The sequence below is a fragment of the Trifolium pratense genome, linkage group LG4 (assembly GCF_020283565.1).
Source record: "Trifolium pratense cultivar HEN17-A07 linkage group LG4, ARS_RC_1.1, whole genome shotgun sequence".
Taxonomy (NCBI): Eukaryota; Viridiplantae; Streptophyta; class Magnoliopsida; order Fabales; family Fabaceae; genus Trifolium; species Trifolium pratense.
Genome location: NC_060062.1, coordinates 41,433,727 through 41,452,418, shown reverse-complemented (window position 1 = coordinate 41,452,418; position 18,692 = coordinate 41,433,727). Strand labels below are relative to the sequence as shown.

The 18,692-nt window shown below is 35.6% G+C and overlaps 3 protein-coding genes across 4 annotated transcripts; all 3 read left to right on the top strand.

The window, feature by feature from the left end:
- The first annotated feature begins 6,645 nt into the window (after window positions 1-6,645).
- On the top strand, window positions 6,646-9,459 carry LOC123919643 (transmembrane 9 superfamily member 11). Its single transcript, XM_045971616.1, has 2 exons — window positions 6,646-7,045; window positions 7,222-9,459. The coding sequence occupies exon 2, from the start codon at window positions 7,245-7,247 to the stop codon at window positions 9,219-9,221; it is 1,977 nt and encodes a 658-aa protein (XP_045827572.1). The 5' UTR covers window positions 6,646-7,045; window positions 7,222-7,244; the 3' UTR covers window positions 9,222-9,459.
- A 1,173-nt stretch (window positions 9,460-10,632) lies between these two features.
- Window positions 10,633-14,070, top strand: LOC123919646 (sugar transport protein 7-like). 2 transcript variants are annotated; one of them, XM_045971619.1, is made up of 4 exons: window positions 10,633-11,001; window positions 11,619-11,938; window positions 12,371-12,997; window positions 13,364-14,070. In XM_045971619.1, the coding sequence occupies exons 1-4, from the start codon at window positions 10,857-10,859 to the stop codon at window positions 13,778-13,780; spliced, it is 1,509 nt and encodes a 502-aa protein (XP_045827575.1). In that variant the 5' UTR covers window positions 10,633-10,856; the 3' UTR covers window positions 13,781-14,070. The 2 variants fall into 2 exon arrangements, with proteins under 2 accessions (XP_045827575.1, XP_045827576.1); XM_045971620.1 differs by lacking the exon at window positions 10,633-11,001 and having other exon boundaries at window positions 11,807-11,938; window positions 12,309-12,997.
- Window positions 14,071-14,715: 645 nt separating this feature from the next.
- On the top strand, window positions 14,716-18,689 carry LOC123919645 (sugar transport protein 7-like). Its single transcript, XM_045971618.1, has 4 exons — window positions 14,716-15,405; window positions 16,463-16,782; window positions 17,093-17,719; window positions 17,806-18,689. The coding sequence occupies exons 1-4, from the start codon at window positions 15,246-15,248 to the stop codon at window positions 18,232-18,234; spliced, it is 1,536 nt and encodes a 511-aa protein (XP_045827574.1). The 5' UTR covers window positions 14,716-15,245; the 3' UTR covers window positions 18,235-18,689.
- Window positions 18,690-18,692: the final 3 nt, after the last annotated feature.

The window sequence follows — 18,692 nt, the reverse complement described above, 5'->3', positions numbered from 1 at the left end:
TATTTGTTGTATACTTAATAAAGTTCATAATAGTACGTGCGTGGCATAATTAACACAATTAAGTCAAGCCACTACATCTCCATAACAACAAATGTTAAACTAAGCAAATAGGCAGAAACCAACATTGTTTGAATAAAGATAGCTGTCTTTCAAATTTGCGTGTTAGGCAGGTAGCCCAATTCTGATGTGAATTTGATACTGTTGAGAATAATTCAAAGTTAGTTAAAATTGAGTTAGTTTGGTTGTTGCAAAAGCTGTTACTTGCTTTACAAGTAAAACAGAATTAGTTAGTGTGTAGGTTAGTTAGTTGAGTTAACTGCTATGTTAATAAGTAACCATAGTTGGTTAATGCTAACTCATTGGTTTTGTGTATAAAAACCATACTACACCATTGTAAAGAGAGATCAATTGATCATTAATGAATTTACCCCTTTTCTCTCATTCTTTCTCACAATTAGTTCATTCACATTCATCCATTCATTGTTCATAAGTTCTAACAAACTGGTATCTAGAGCCTCAAGGTTCGTGGCATTAAAGAATTGATCAAGATTCACTGCAATTTGATCAATTAACTCAGGAAGAAGATGACAAGTCAACTAGAAACACTCAGCAACAGTTTTGGTGGGAAATTGCCAATTCTTGATGCAAGCAATTGGGATCGATGGAATAAGCAAATGAAAGTGATATTTGGGTTTCAAGAAGTACAAGATGTGATTGAAACTGCTATCACTGAATTAGCAGCAGATGCAACAGACAATCAGAGGAATGCACATCGTGCATTGAAGAAGAAAGATTTCAAAGCAATGTTCTTCATTCATCAATGTGTTGATTTGGTGAATTTCCAGAAGATTGAGAATGCAACATCAGCTAAGGAATGTTGGGACATTCTTGAGAAAGCACACTCAGGGAATGAGAAGCTGAAGCAGGTTAGATTACAAACTTGGAAAAGGAAATTTGAACTGCTGCAGATGGAAAACAATGAAAGCATTGCAGATTACTTTAACAAGATCACAAACATCACAAATCAGATGAAGAGTTGTGGTGATACTTGTGACAATCAAACCATTGTTGGTAAGGTTATGAGAACTTTATCTCCTAAGTTTGATTATATCACTGTTGCAATAATGGAAACCAAAGATTTGTCAACATTGACATTGGATGAATTACAATGTACACTGGAGTCTCATGAACAAAGAATCATGGAAAGAACAAAAGATAGGGCCACTGATCAAGCATTGCAAGCTCATGCAGAGAAGAAAGGCAATGGCAAATGGAAGGGGAAAGATAAGTCCAAGAAGAATAATAATTCACAAGATAACTCAAAGAAAAACAATGATCAAGCTGAATCTTCATCTCAAGGCACTGCATCAAATCAAGATAAGAAAGGGAAGTTCAATTTGAAGAACATACAGTGCTATAATTGCCAGAAGTTTGGTCACTTTGCAAAAGATTGCAGAGGCAAGAAGGTTCCAAGGTATGGAGGAAAGAATAAGGCTGAAGCACATATTGCTCAGGAAGATAGTGACTCAGAGGTTGATCCAACACTGTACATGGCTACCATTACAGATATTGAAGATGATCAAGAACATTGGTATCTTGACACAGGTTGCAGCAATCACATGACAAGCCATAGAGATTGGCTAATCAACTTCAACAGTTCATCAAAAACTAAAATAAGGTTTGCAGACAATAGAACAATTCCAGCTGAAGGAGTAGGTGATGTGTTGATCAAAGGCAAGAAAGGAAATCAAGCCGTCATCACTGGTGTTCTATATGTACCAGACATGAAAACAAATTTACTAAGTTTGGGACAGTTACTAGAGAAGGGATTCATTATGCATATGGAGAATAACATCATGGAAGTGTATGATTCTCAGAACAACACTATTCTGAGAGCCCCTCTATCTCAGAATAAAACATTCCAAGTCACCTTGACTGCAAATCAATCCCAATGTCTGGCTACAATAAAGATCAATGACCAAGCTTGGTTATGGCATATGAGGTATGGTCATCTGAACTTTAAAAGCTTGAGTTATCTGCAAAACAATGAACTGGTCAATGGATTACCTGCAATTAAGATCCCTAGAGATATATGTCAACATTGCTTGATAGGCAAGCAAGCAAGAAAGTCTTTTGTCAAGAATACTGCAATGAGAGCTAAGCAGGTACTTAATGTAGTATATACAGATGTATGTGGTCCATTTGACACACTATCTTTAGGAGGAAACAAGTACTTTGTATCATTCATTGATGAATTCAGCAGAATGATGTGGATTCACTTAATGAAGAGCAAAGATGAAGTGCTTCAGAATTTTAAATCATTCAAACTGTTAGTTGAAAAGCAATCAGAAAAGAAGATTAAAATTCTAAGAAGTGATGGTGGTGGTGAATACACCTCAAATGAATTCAAGACATTTTGTTCAGAAAATGGAATTCAGCATGAAATAATAGCTCCATACACTCCACAACACAATGGAATGGCTGAAAGGAGGAATAGAACTATCATGAATATGACCAGATGCATGCTAAGAGAAAAGAATCTACCTCACAGCTTTTGGGGTGAAGCTGTAGTTACAGCCTGCTATGTTATGAACAGATGTCCTACAAAGCAAATAGATAAGGTACCAGAAGCAATTTGGTCAGGTCACACACCATCAGTGAAGCATCTTAGGGTATTTGGATGTCTTTGTCACAGACACATACCAGATCAAAAGAGGAAGAAACTTGATGATAAAAGTGAAATGATGATCATGATAGGATATCACACTGCAAGTGCCTATAAACTCTACAATCCAACCACAAAAAAGGTAACCAACAGTAGAGATGTCACTTTTGAAGAAGATAAGAGCTGGGATTGGAATGGAAATACAGCACAAGATAAAAAGTATGTTCCATTTCAGTTACTTGATGAAGAAGCAACTGAAGAAAACACTATGCTAACACCTCCAACAACTGCAAATGAGCCAGTTGTACTAAGAAGATCAGAAAGAGGAGGTATTCCAAACAGAAATCTGCAAGGGTATGAAACAATCCCAGATGACATGATCACACCAGATGGTGATATAGTGCATTTTGCATTATATGTAGACACTGAACCCTTGACATATCAACAAGCAGCAAAATATGAAGAATGGAGGGGAGCAATGGAGGAAGAAATAGCCTCAATTGAAAAGAACAACACATGGAACTTGGTCCATCTGCCTGCAAACAAGAGGCCTATAGCAGTCAAATGGATATACAAATTGAAATACCTACCTGATGGCACTATAGCAAAGTACAAAGCACGATTGGTTGCCAAAGGATTCCTACAGAAACAAGGTATTGACTTTACTAAAATCTTTGCACCTGTGGCAAGGATTGAAACTGTGAGACTAGTAGTTGCTATTGCAAATCACTTTGACTGGGAATTTGTTCAATTGGATGTCAAGTCTGCATTTCTCAATGGCAAACTTGAGGAGGAAGTATATATTGAACAACCTCAGGGTTTCATAGTTAAAGGAAAGGAAGATCATGTGTTGAAGCTGAACAAAGCATTGTATGGCCTAAAACAAGCACCAAGAGCTTGGAACATGAGAATAGATGAGTTTCTCAGCAAAAATGGATACTCAAAATGCACTGTTGAACATGGAATCTATGTCAAAGGTACATCACAGAATAGACTTTGCATAGTGTGCCTATATGTTGATGACTTACTAATAACTGGCAGCAGTAAAGATGAAGTTAAGAAGCTAACAAGTCTGCTAAGCTCAGAATTTGACATGACCAATTTAGGAGGTTTGAAATATTTTCTTGGGCTGGAATTCACTAAGACAAGTAGTGGTATGCTGATACATCAGAGGAAGTATGCTTCAGATATACTAAAGAGATTCAACATGATGGATTGTAATCCAGCTAACACTCCAATGGAAACTGCATCAAATTTGAATGCTGATGATGAAGGTAAATCTGTGAATAGTACTCACTATAAACAGATGGTAGGAAGCCTTAGATATGCTTGCAACTCAAGGCCAGATATATGTCATAGTGTAGGGATTGTTAGCAGATTTATGCAATCACCTAAACTGTCACATATGCAAGCAGTGAAGAGAATCCTAAGATACCTACAGGGCACAATTGACTATGGTGTTTTGTACACCAAAACAGATGAGAACCAAAAGAAGCTTGTTGGTTATTGTGACTCTGACTGGTCAGGTGATAAAGTTGAAAGAAGAAGCACAATGGGATACATCTTCACATTGTTCAATTGTCCAATCTCATGGAGTTCAAAAAAGCAAAGTGTAGTTGCCTTATCCACATGTGAAGCAGAATACATTTCTGCCTGCAATGCTGCTTGCCAAGGAATCTGGTTGCTAGCATTACTGCAGGAAATGAAGATTGATATTGAACAGGAAGTAGAGCTAATGGTTGACAACAAATCAGCCATTAATCTGGCCAAAAACCCTATAGCTCATGGAAGAAGCAAACATATAGAAACAAAGTTTCATTTTTTGAGAGATCAAGTTACAAAGGGGAAGATCAAAATGACTTACTGCAACACAGAAAAGCAAATGGCAGATGTGCTCACTAAGCCATTGAAGATTGATAGATTCAAGGATTTAAGAAGAATGATGAATGTTCAAAGTCTTGAGACTTTGAATTAAAGGGGTGTGTTGAGAATAATTCAAAGTTAGTTAAAATTGAGTTAGTTTGGTTGTTGCAAAAGCTGTTACTTGCTTTACAAGTAAAACAGAATTAGTTAGTGTGTAGGTTAGTTAGTTGAGTTAACTGCTATGTTAATAAGTAACCATAGTTGGTTAATGCTAACTCATTGGTTTTGTGTATAAAAACCATACTACACCATTGTAAAGAGAGATCAATTGATCATTAATGAATTTACCCCTTTTCTCTCATTCTTTCTCACAATTAGTTCATTCACATTCATCCATTCATTGTTCATAAGTTCTAACAGATACCGCAAGATGGTTGAAAGCTTCATAGCTTCTAAAATTCAATGGAATGTGTTTGACGAGTGTAATTGAGTTGGTAGTTATAAGATATATCATTAAAGGAGTTGAAGTTTGAAATTTTTACATTTAAAAAATGAGTCTAGTCACTAAATTTTTTTTTTTTTTGACAAAAGGTTTAGTCACTAAACTATATATAACAAAAAAAATAAAAAATTCAATGTAATGTTTTTTTTTTTACACAAATTCAATGTAATGTTGAGTATAGCTAAAAGTTATATTTGTCTATTCGAATTTGGACAGAAATCTCACGGTTGATATGTGGATTTTTTATAGTATTATTACTTTGTCTATGAAAAAAAAAAGAAATTATACTTGTGTGAGTGAGACCAAGGTAAAAAAAATTATATATGTACAACCCATAAAATAAATTTAATATATATAGTAATTATTTTCTCATAGAAACTCAATAAATAATATAAAAGTAATAAAATTAATTAGGAGAAAAAATTGTTTATAACTTATCCGATATTAATTAATACAAATAATTTTCTTCACTGTATTTTATTTTATTACTAAAAAAAATTAATTAATGTTTGGATTATATTATTTGTAATAAAATAAATAGCATTTTCACTATATCTTTAATAAATTAAAGTGAATATATAGTTTTAAAACTAAAATAGATAACATTTTTATTTACTTTTTCTATAGTCATGTCACTTGAAGAAATTTTATTTGAGCCATGGACAATTTTTTTTTTTGCCACCAGTTAAATCTGGTTCGGATGTCAGTTCTGACATCATGAACAAATATTAAATATAAAAAATCAATTCTTTTAAACAAGATTAAACCTTGGTTATTATCCATGTTATAGGAGATAAGTGGACCCAATTTTCGATTGTTAAAATAAATAATATTTTTTAAATTGTGATAAAGGAAGAAGATACCGATATATTAAGATGATATTAATGGTACACACCTTAAGTTTTTGTATAAATCAATACACAAAAGGCCAAAAATTAAAGTTATGGTGGCTTGACAAACAAACAAGACACTCCAAGTTGTCACCTCAACACTCAAGTGAAGCTTAAGTATCGATCATTAGTTGGTTTAACGATGATTGACGTTGAAATTAGTAGGGAGAATCACGGTTCGATCACCCACAACTGCAATCGGGAGGGACCGAAACTACTTGATGTCAGAACTGACCCTCGATCCAGATTAAATTGGTGGTGAAAGAAAAAAAGTGAAACTTTTTTCTGTTGAGTTGTCATTTGGCTAAAACATAAAGATGAAGTGAATTTCAACAGTGTTAAAACTAATATTGCAGCATAATAAATATATCAATACATTCTAAAATTAGTGGTTGCAAAAATAATGTCAAAATATCTTTGTATTGTATAGCGTTAATCAATAATCTCTCATTTATTTTTATGAAGTTCATTATAACCGCTTCTATCAACCCGACAACTTAACTAAACGCAATCAAGTACTAATCGTTAATTGGTTCAGTGACACTAAACTTGGTAGGCATGATCATAATTCGGTCCCCGCAACTGCGATCGAAAGAGATTGAAATTACTTAATGTCAGAATTGACAATCGAACCAAATTAAACTGGTAGTGAAAAGCCAAATGCAATCAAGTGACCCACCTTCAAATCAACCCCTTGAAATGTCTTGTCAATTTATCCTACCACCATAACTTCATTTCCCAACCATTTATGCACCATTACACAAAACTTAAAGTTGTGTCGCATTAAATCTATGTTTTATATCACGGTTATGTCAAAATTATGGAAATTAACCGTGGTTTTACAGAAATTACAATCTATGTAATTTTTAAAAAGTTACGGTGAATCACCGTAATTCTGAGACCGTTAATCAAATATAGACTAAATAAAGTGAAGGATATCATCGTAATTTTACTTATTTGAGAAAAAGGTGAAACTCATGAATCGCATGATAAAAGGGAGCAAGCATATAAATGTGCAGTAAGTCCCACGCTTCACCGTCGGTGCCTGCACGACATCGTTCTGAGTCTCTTTTCCATCAATTTTCTTCAAGATCTCGTCTTATACCCTCAATCTCAATTTCTAAGGTGACTTCAATTCACATCTCTACCTATACATAAACGCATTTGCATTGCATTGTTTTGCATAATTTTGCATTGTTTATCTCTGAACTGAAAAAAAAAAAAAACTAGTTAAAGATTCTTATTCAATTTACTTGTTATTTTTTTGTTTTGTTGACATTTTCCTTATCTGGGTCTTTCAGATCTGATTCAAATTGTTCCAAAAATGGAGTCTTTTCACAAATTCAGAATCTTGGTCTTGGTTTTCTGTTTGGCATTTTTTCAAACAGGTTATGGGTTTTACCTTCCAGGTAGTTACCCTCACAATTATGGTATTGGTGATGAATTGTCTGTGAAGGTGAATTCAATTACTTCAATTGATACTGAAATGCCATTTAGTTATTATAGTTTACCATTTTGTAAGCCTCAAGGTGGTGTTAAGGATAGTGCTGAGAATCTAGGTGAACTCCTTATGGGGGATCGGATCGAGAATTCGCCTTATAGGTTTAAGATGTACACCAATGAGACTGAGGTTTTTCTGTGTCAAGTTGATAAGTTGTCTGGTGATCAGTTCAAGATCTTGACGGAGAGGATTGATGAGATGTATCAAGTTAATCTAATACTTGATAATTTACCTGCTATTCGTTTTACGAAGAAAGATGAGTACTTTTTACGGTGGACTGGGTACCCTGTTGGTATTAAGATTGAGGGTGTGTATTATTTGTTTAACCATCTTAGGTTTAATGTTCTTGTCCATAAATATGAGGAGACCAATGTGGCTCGAGTTATGGGAACCGGTGATGCGGCTGAGATGATCCCTCCTGTTGGTAAGGAGGGATCTGACAAGCCGGGGTACATGGTTGTTGGGTTTGAGGTTATACCTTGTAGTATTATGCACAATGCTAATTCGGTTAAAAACTTGAAAATGTATGAAAAGTACCCGTCGCCTATCAAATGTGATCCATCAACTGTGGCAATGCCTATCAAAGAAGGCCAGCCCATTGCATTTTCCTATGAGGTAACCTTTGAGGAGAGTGATATCAAGTGGCCATCAAGATGGGATGCTTATTTGAAGATGGAGGGAGCCAAAGTCCATTGGTTCTCGATCCTCAATTCGTTAATGGTGATCACTTTCCTTGCTGGTATTGTTCTTGTTATCTTCCTGAGAACTGTTAGGAGGGATCTGGCCAGTTACGAGGAGCTTGATAAGGAAGCTCAAGCACAGATGAATGAGGAGTTATCTGGTTGGAAGCTTGTTGTGGGGGATGTTTTCCGCGCTCCATCGAACCCTGCTTTGTTGTGTATAATGGTTGGTGATGGAGTTCAGATTCTAGGGATGGCTATTGTCACAATATTGTTTGCTGCACTTGGATTCATGTCACCAGCTTCTCGCGGAACACTCATCACAGGTATGCTGTTTTTCTACCTGGTACTTGGTATTGCTGCTGGTTATGTTGCAGTTCGACTATGGAGAACACTCGGGAACGGAGATCAGAAAGGTTGGATTTCAGTTGCATGGAAAGCTGCTTGTTTCTTCCCTGGTATTGCCTTTTCTATCCTCACAATCTTAAACTTCCTATTATGGGGAAGCCACAGTACAGGAGCCATTCCATTTTCACTCTTCGTTATATTGCTTTTGCTTTGGTTCTGCATTTCTGTGCCACTTACACTTGTTGGTGGCTACTTTGGAGCAAAAGCACCTCACCTTGAGTATCCTGTTAGAACCAACCAAATTCCTCGAGAAATTCCACAGCAGCGGTATCCGTCATGGCTTTTAGTTCTAGGTGCTGGCACCCTTCCATTTGGTACCCTTTTCATCGAGCTCTTCTTTATCATGTCCAGCATTTGGATGGGTCGCGTTTACTACGTTTTTGGGTTTCTCTTCATTGTTTTGATTCTTCTCGTCGTGGTTTGTGCCGAAGTATCTCTAGTTCTAACTTACATGCATCTCTGCGTGGAGGATTGGAGATGGTGGTGGAAATCATTCTTTGCTTCCGGTTCTGTTGCATTGTACATCTTTTTGTATTCCATAAACTATCTTGTATTTGATCTCAAGAATTTGAGTGGACCTGTTTCTGCAACTCTTTACTTGGGATATTCACTCTTCATGGTACTAGCAATCATGTTGGTGACCGGCACAGTTGGGTTCCTCTCTTCATTCTGGTTCGTGTATTACTTGTTCTCTTCTGTGAAGTTGGATTGAGTGAGGACTTAGCTCTACAGAGAACTGTTTCTATCATGAGGACCCTTTGGAAATGTTCAATCTATATGTTATTTTATTTCAGTTCATTTTATTAGGAATCACAGGAAATTTTATAGAGAAATAATGTTATCCAGTTTTGCTTATTTCATTGTTAGATATAATATGACTGCATAGCATTCTGAAGTTTATAATGTACTTTGGCAGTTGAAGTTGGGGAATGCAATTTAGATCTTCATGACCTTGTATGCACTAGTTATATTTTCGTTTTATTTCGCATTTGTTTGCTCTTATGAAAAATAAAATAAAAAACAATATTTGTTGTTTATTGGTTATGCTACTTACTCTTGTAGTTTGCAGACAATAATTGCCCTTTTTTCTATATTTAGAAAGAAAAAAAGTTGCCCATTTTGGGGTCTAATTGTTATTGGAAAAGCTCTTTTGAGAAACAACTATGTTATATTATGTATTTGAGCTTGGCAAGCAATCAAGGAATGTATTTGAGATATGATAAGACTTATTGATTTAATGATGAATAATGCATTTCTGAATGATGCAAAGATATTTTATTTGTGCATATTAGATAAAGACTTGTATTATTATTAATGAAATTGTTGGTGCTGGTGGTTGGAATTTGTTTTTCAAGACATAGTATTGGTTACAACTTTTTGTGATTTGTGTGTTACTATAATATAATAGTCTGGTGCTACTGCTGATGCTTACTAATAGAGAACATGCAAAAGGGGTGTGGATACTAATAAATCAAATATGAACACCTTTTTACTATTTTAGATTAATCACTCAATTATCTTGAATGACATGTAAAGAGTGTGATTATTCATTATTTTTTTCAAGTAGTTTGGTGGATAGAATTCCACCCTTAAAGTGAATAATAGAGTATTCGAAGTTCGAACTCCGACTTCTGCAAATATAATACCATGTTTCTTAAGCACCTATTAGTGTATTATAGATAATAATTTTGTATTAAAATTGGACATTTTATTTCAACCAATATTCGGTCCACTGGACCGTTTAATATGGTTTGAGGGTCAGTTTTAATATTAAGTTGTTTCAGCTCCTGTCGATTGCAGTGTGATTAACGGGACAAATTTAGCAGACAATAATAATAATGCAACAATTATGTAACCACACGCTAACTACATTTCTGCTAATCAAGTATGTACCAATTTCTGTTTCTGCATTATTACTTACTTCAGCCACCTGCCGTAGCATCCACGTATTAACTACGTGGTCATGTATCCACCATAAGCTAAATAGATTATCTGATATATTTCAACATCACTCAATGTACTATATAAAACAAAATGACAGAAATGCTGCTGATATTTCAATATTTATTCATTGGATTATCCAAAACTAAATGACAATAAAGTCATTCCAATAGTTGGACAAAAAACAAACGTTTCTAAATTGTTTTGCTTTTACCAAAATTATACTTTTCCACAAGTCAAAAAGTAGAAAATATAATAAATAAAAGACACCAAGAAATTTAGTACTTAAAAAGAATCATGAGAGTGATGTATATTCCTTAAAAGCCAAAGAAAAAAAGAAAGAAGTATTATCCTTTAATTACATGCCTAGGATATTTTCTGGTTCTGAGAAAGGAGAATTCAAGAAATGGAAGATGGGTCTTATATAGCAGGTGGTGTGACTAAGGTGAGGGCAGATCAATATAATGGGAAGGTCACAGTTCATGTCATCGTTGCTTGCATTGTTGCTGCCATTGGAGGGTCTCTCTTTGGCTATGATGTTGGAATTTCAGGTTCTGTAATATTTCATACTCTTTTAATCCAAATTTTGATGATTTTATAATATTTCATCTACTACATAGGTTGAATTTCACTGACTTACTTGAGAATAAGAAAAAGAGATAATGTCTTTCGCGCCTAATATTTACTAACAAGATATAATGTTTTAAAAGTCGAACCACATTGTCCACCGTTGGGTTATTTTATTTGATTGGTTTAACCGCGAGTCATCTGAGTGTTTTAAAGTAGTTCAATCATGACTCAGAGGTCTCGACAGTTTGATATCTGGTTCGATTTTTAAAACATTGTATGATATTACCAAGTCTACCGGATAAAAATTTGAAGATCGGGTTCAAATAGATACGGGAAAGGCTTTCTCCCTAAGTGGAATCGGTGGAATGCCTTGCATATCTAAGAAAGATTATGCAACTTTTCAACCTCTTCCAACCAAAATAACAAATGATTCAAATCAAGTTTGGGGACTCTGAGCTATCTTAATGTCGATACATATTATATCGAAATAAGCATGTGGCATCGTGCATATTTATCAATTTTCTTATCAGAATCTGTAAATAAGCAAAACCTTTACGGTCATTTATGGGAAAATTGATGCATGTGTCATGATTAACAGGAGGAGTTACTTCTATGGATGACTTTCTTCGTAAATTTTTCCCCTCAGTTTACGAGCAAAAAATGCATGCACATGAAAACAACTACTGCAAGTATAACAATCAGGTCCTTGCAGCATTTACTTCTGTTTTATACATTTCTGGTTTAGTTGCAACTTTGGTGGCATCTCCAGTTACAAGGAAGTATGGACGGAGAACAAGTATCATCGTTGGTGGTATCAGCTTTCTCGTTGGATCAGTTCTGAATGCCGCAGCTGCTAATCTAGGAATGCTTATCGTAGGTCGAATCATGCTTGGTGTTGGCATTGGTTTTGGAGATCAGGTAGTTAATTTTTTCCTATAACCTTTGGATTCTTATGCAAATACAAACTCTTTTTTATGTAAAATATTGGTGTATAAAAAGAGCAATCAAGCAACTATTTTGTGTTTAAATCCAAGCTCAAAAGTCTGCATAACCAAATTATCAAACGTTCAACGATTTGAACTACGCATAGAACGAATTAAAGGGTCGAGATTCAAACCTGAAGAAAATACCAACATAACAAATAATATACTTACATTTTGCCTCTAAAAAAGGTATGAAAAATGTGATCGCCAATATTCATTACGTCGATGTTAATGTGGGCTCATATATAATTTTAAAGGCAGTAATGTGATGAAACAGTAAATGATTCAATAAAGTATGTTTGCAGTTATACCTTAAAGTTGAGAAATTACTATAGTTACTCCTCTCCTCCTTATGGTTATTTTGAAGGCGATTCCTCTTTACTTGTCAGAGATGGCGCCAACTCACCTACGAGGAGGCCTAAACATGATGTTTCAAGTTGCAACCACTTTTGGCATTTTTACAGCAAATATGATCAATTTTGGAACACACAATATTAAACCATGGGGGTGGAGGCTGTCTCTTGGACTTGCTGCAGTACCGGCTCTTTTAATGACTATTGGAGGGATATTCATTCCGGAAACTCCAAATAGCTTAGTAGAACGAGGATCAAAGGAAAAAGGAAGGAAGGTCCTTGAAAAAATCCGAGGAACAAAAAATGTTGATGCAGAGTTCCAAGATATGGTTGATGCAAGCGAGTTTGCAAATTCAATAAAGCACCCTTTCCGAAACATACTTGAAAAAAGATACAGGCCAGAGTTGGTTATGGCTATCTTCATGCCTGCGTTCCAGATTCTTACCGGCATAAATTCGATTCTCTTTTATGCTCCAGTGTTATTTCAAAGCATGGGATTCGGCAGAGACGCGTCTCTTTACTCCTCAGCCTTGACTGGAGGAGTTCTTCTCTTCTCAACATTCATTTCTATTGCAACAGTAGATAGATTGGGGAGAAGACCCTTACTCATCAGCGGTGGAATACAGATGATTATATGCCAGGTTAGAGAACTCTTTCTTTTATGCACATTCCAATTATGCATGCAATATAAGAACCATGACCTTAGGAAATACTGCTAGAAGCTGAATATATACGGATTTGGATTTCACACAGTTATTGTGTGCACGTAGTAACTGCTGCGTCCGATAAAAAAATAATGAACTGCGTTAAGCACCTACAACAGGCAATCCAAATCCGACATTTATTTTGTATGGTATGAAGAGAGGCTCACTTTCTTAGAATTGGGAGTTGAGCCTAACTCAACCTTACAAAACCGGCTTATAAGGTGAGAATTAAAACTCTTAACACCTCGCAATTTGTATTTGCAAACTACTAAATGATTATACTCTCATTTTTCACATGACCAGGTAATAGTTGCTATCATTTTGGGAGTGAAGTTTGGAGAAAACCAAGAATTATCAAAAAGCTATTCAATATTGGTTGTAGTTGCAATATGTCTATTTGTTCTAGCTTTTGGATGGTCATGGGGGCCACTAGGATGGACAGTCCCAAGTGAGATATTTCCATTAGAAATCCGATCAGCAGGGCAAAGTATAACAGTTGCCGTAAACCTTCTCTTCACTTTCATAATCGCGCAGGTGTTCCTTACCCTTCTATGTTCATTCAAATTTGGGATCTTCCTGTTTTTTGCTGGCTGGATAACCATCATGACCATATTTGTTATTTTGTTCCTACCTGAAACCAAGGGAATTCCCATTGAAGAGATGTCATATATGTGGAGGAAACACTGGTTCTGGAAAAAGATACTTCCAGAGACAACATGATGTAGTTTGATGAAAACCTACTTAGGTATGTTATTAACTGCTCATAATGCAGTAAATAACTGAAAATTTCATCCAGTATCAATAGTTGACCCTTCATTTGCTGCAACATAGTACATACAACTATAAAGCATAAAAGAAGTGTATGTTTGGTTCCACCACAGGAGCCGAAATTTGATTATAAAGGTGTAGAATAAATTTTTATATGTTTAGATGTTCTCAAGTATAATTTGATTTTGATTCTAAAATTGATTATAACTTGAAGTTATAATTTGTAGTTTTTACCCCGACAATGTGTGTGTGTGACGAACTAGAACAATTAATTTCATCTATCAAATTATAATTAACGGTTAGGATTGTATTACTATTAAAAATAATCAACACTTTGCTTCCCTCACAACACATATTAGCCAAACCATCCACACATTTATTAAACTCTCTGTAAGAGTGACAAACTTTAACCTCCCCTCCTTCTCTAGCAATTGATGGATTTCACCAACATTACCCAGATCTTTATGATTTAATGAATCGACAACCACACAAGAGTCGACATGAAGCTCCACTAGTCTAAATCCTCGGCGGTGAGCTAATTTTAAACTTTCAAACACTCCACAAAGCTCGGCTACAAAAGCACTACAAACTCCATGAAATTTCAAAGAGCCACAAATCCAATCGCCATTTCTGTCTTGCAAACGACATCCACAACCTGCTTTTTGTAACCTTTTGTTGTTTTTGAATTTAAAACTTCGGTGTTGAAAAAATATGCCGTCGAAAAAATTAGCAGGTCAAGTTCAAACTATCAACCACGAAGTTCTTAAGATAAAACATCCAAGTTCAAATTATATCACTCTCTATAAGACGCCTCGTAGTACTGCCCAAAATTGTGCAAGGCATACTATCAACCACGAAGTTCTTAGGATAAAACATCTAAGGCAGACTATCTTTAATTTCGGTTACTAAAATATTAATACATCCTCAGGCCCAAACCGAGCCGAGCAGGCGGCAGCGGCCCATGTGATGGTCAAGTTGAGAAAACACACTCATTTTGAAATGGAGTGAGAAATAGTAAGTTGATATGATAGCGGGACCCCTAATTATCATAAAATGTGTCTAGCTAGCTTACCGGCCTTGTGTTCAATACTTTGGATTCTAGAAACTAGCCTTCTTTTCTACGTTGAGTGCGGCAGTAATAATGAATAAACAGAAATTACAGATGAGGTGAAATGAATATTAAGTTGAAGTTCTGTTTTCAACTGAGCAATTTTTGTATGTTATTTGATAAAAGAATCACGGAACAAACAAACAGTTATACTTACTTTATTAGACTTGTTTTCATTTCCCACCAACAAAAAACAAACTACTTTAGACTTTGTTGTATATATATAATTGAAGGTTAGGTGTGTGTGTTCAGCCTTCTTCAATAAAGTATTATTATACCTTACATGCCACTGCTGCCCCTAATAAGGAAATGGAAGATGGGTCTCCTTCCACTAGTACTACAGCAGGTGTGGATGATAAGAAGGGAAGGGCAGAGCAATACAAAGGGAGGGTCACTGTTCATGTTATCATTGCTTGCATTGTTGCTGCAACTGGTGGCTCCCTCTTTGGTTATGACGTTGGAATTTCAGGTTCTATTCTGTCATAATCCCTTCACTTTCAAATTATCATTCCATATTTTGATTCATTTTTTTCTGCAATAAATTCTGTCTCTCTTTCTCTCTTTCTTGTTAGAAAATTTCAACCACTTGTTTATTTTTGTGGTTCTTATTACACAAGCTGTGTTTGATAGGTAAGTCTATGGTGTACAACTAAAATAAGTTTTAGTGTTTTACACCTTACAGAAACTTATTTTCACCATTGGATTACTAAGTCTCACAATAAGTTCAAACGAGATACGATGAGACATATTGATTTAACGGTGAAAAACAAACTTGTAGATGGTGCAATACTTTTTTTTTTTTTTTTGAATCAGCAAATTTATTAAGCTTCCTTCAATACAAGAAGTATTTGAAGGAGCAAGAAAAAGGAGAGAAAACACCTTACAGCACAGAGCATAAAGCCCCTCAAAAACAAAGGGCAAGGATCCACCTATACAACCAAAACCAAGGCCCCTACAAACTGAGCAAAACAAAAAAAATACGCTCCAACACAAACAAAAGGAAATCAGTGAAAATAAACCAAACCCCTAAGAAGCCGGAATCTGCCACCACAAAAATCAGGCCGAAACCAAGCAAGTCGGCACCGCAGCAAAACCTCAAGCAAGTGGTGCAATACTTATTTACTTGTGCACATTAGACAAAGCCGTATTTGTAAGCTGAAAGGGGACGGATGGATTGAATTTCACTGATATATAAGACTTGATTTGATGAGAGAATAAGGAAAGAAAAATGAATCTCATAAATTCCATGATATCTACTATTTTGACTTTGACACAACTCTTGCCTTTGGGACAAAGACATTGGTATAATCTATTATGATGATCTGACACCTAACGAAATTCATAGAAATCTCCCCTCCCTATTAATCAAACCGGGACTTTATCGGATTTAGATTCATTGCAGCCGAATCTCCTACAGTTCCCTACAGTCCACAAATTTACATACACATTTGATCTCTCCTTTTATCAGAATCTTTATAGTCATTTATTTATTATCAGAAAATTTACACATGTGACATTGTTAACAGGAGGAGTTGCTTCCATGGATGACTTTCTTCAGATTTTCTTCCCTGCAGTGTACAAACATAAACTGGAAGCACATGAAAATAACTATTGCAAGTATAACAATCAGGGCATTTCTGCATTTACCTCTACTTTATACATTTCTGGTTTTGTTGCATCTATAGTCGCAGCTCCAGTTACAAGGAAGTACGGACGGAGGACAAGTATCATAATTGGTGGTATCAACTTTCTCATTGGCTCAGCTCTGAATGCTGCAGCTGTTGATCTGGAAATGCTCATCATAGGAAGGGTTCTTCAAGGTGTTGGCATTGGATTTGGAAACCAGGTAGCAGCACCTTTTTCCCTATAATCCATTCTTAAGCAAATACAAACTATTTTTTATGTAAAACATTGGTTTATTTATTAGAAGAACAACCGAGCAACCGCTTATCGTGTTTAAAACCAAAGTCTAAAAGTCTAGATAACTAAAGTATCAAATGTAGCTTTGTAAAGTGACTACCAACTTTAATGATAATGTAGGGTCATCAAATTTTACACCAAAAAAAAAAAGGAAGTAATGGGATGGAAACAATCAAGGGTCCAATAAAGTATGTTTAAGTTAGAAGATAATCTAGTTATACTATACCTTTTTGAAGGCTATTCCGCTGTATTTGTCAGAGATGGCACCAACTCATTTTCGTGGAGCCCTGAACATGATGTTTCAAGTCGCAACCACTTTTGGGATTTTTACAGCAAATATGATCAATTATGGAACACAACAGATTCAACCATGGGGGTGGAGGTTGGCCCTTGGCCTTGCTGCAATACCAACTCTTTTGATGACTGTCGGAGGAATATTTATTCCAGAGACTCCAAATAGCTTAGTGGAAAGAGGATCAAAGGAACAAGGGAGGAAGCTCCTCGAAAAAATCAGAGGAACGAATGAGGTCGACGCAGAGTTCCAGGATATGCTTGATGCAGGTGAATTGGCAAACTCAATAAAGCACCCTTATTGGAACATCATTAAAAGAAGATATAGACCGGAGTTGGTCATGGCTATCTGCATGCCTGCATTCCAGATTCTGACCGGCATAAATTCAATTCTCTTTTATGCTCCAATGCTGTTTCAAAGCATGGGATTTGGCAGACAGGCATCTCTCTACTCCTCAGCCTTGACTGGAGTAGTTCTTGCCGCATCAACATTCATTTCCATTGCAACGGTGGATAGATTGGGGAGGCGACCCTTACTCATCAGTGGTGGAATACAAATGATTATATGCCAGGTATGGAAAACTCTTGGTTTAATGCAAATTCCAATTGTGCTTACAAGAACCATGATTTAATCTAACACATTTTTTCACAAAAACAGGTTATAGCTGCCATAATTTTGGGTGTGAAGTATGGAGAAAACCAAGAATTATCAAAAAGCTATTCGATATCAGTTGTAGTTGCACTTTCTCTATTTGTTCTAGCTTTTGGATGGTCATGGGGGCCATTAGGATGGACAGTCCCAAGCGAGATATTTCCATTAGAAATCCGATCAGCAGGACAAAGTATAACAGTTGCTGTAAACCTTCTCTTCACTTTCATAATCGCGCAGGCATTTCTTTCCCTTCTGTGTTTATTCAAGTTTGGGATATTCCTGTTTTTTGCTGGTTGGACAACCCTAATGACCCTATTTGTTGTTTTTTTCCTACCTGAAACCAAAGGAATTCCCATTGAAGAGATGTCAATTTTGTTGAGGAAACATTGGTTCTGGAAAAGAATATTAACTGATCATGATGCGGCATTTAACTGAAAATTTCAGGCAAAATCGATAGCTTATCCTTTATATGTTGTAATTAAGTACACTACTTGATGTGGCATATAAAGCAAGTTATTTGAAAAAGAACAATGTGAAAGAAGTTTATATATTTGTGGAAAAAGAGAATGTTGAATTAATAAGAAATAAAGGACCTAAGGTAGCTTACATGCCGCCGCGGTTGACTTCAATCTGGTCCCCTCTGAACACTGGGTGGGTGAAAGTAAATTGTGATTAGAGTTTTTTTCAAGCTAGAGCAGGTATAAGTGACATTTAGGGAAAGCTTAGGAGGTGTTAATGTAACTTTGGCATGACTATCACCATCAATTTTGAAATTGTGTGAAAAAAGTGTAGATGAACATTCAAAATAATTTGTATCTAATTTCACTCCATATTGAAATCTTTGTGAAATGAACATTCAAAATAATATCTAATTTCACTCCATATTGAAATCT

Bases quoted from the DNA above. Each gene is read 5' to 3' on its own strand.
- LOC123919645 (XM_045971618.1), top strand. From the start codon at position 15,246: ATGGAAGATGGGTCTCCTTCCACTAGTACTACAGCAGGTGTGGATGAT. The intron at 15,406-16,462 runs GTTCTATTCTGT...CATTGTTAACAG, and splicing joins TTATGACGTTGGAATTTCAG to GAGGAGTTGCTTCCATGGAT. The intron at 17,720-17,805 runs GTATGGAAAACT...TCACAAAAACAG, and splicing joins TACAAATGATTATATGCCAG to GTTATAGCTGCCATAATTTT.
- LOC123919646 (XM_045971619.1), top strand. From the start codon at position 10,857: ATGGAAGATGGGTCTTATATAGCAGGTGGTGTGACTAAGGTGAGGGCA. The intron at 11,939-12,370 runs GTAGTTAATTTT...GTTATTTTGAAG, and splicing joins GCATTGGTTTTGGAGATCAG to GCGATTCCTCTTTACTTGTC. The intron at 12,998-13,363 runs GTTAGAGAACTC...TCACATGACCAG, and splicing joins TACAGATGATTATATGCCAG to GTAATAGTTGCTATCATTTT.
- LOC123919643 (XM_045971616.1), top strand. From the start codon at position 7,245: ATGGAGTCTTTTCACAAATTCAGAATCTTGGTCTTGGTTTTCTGTTTG.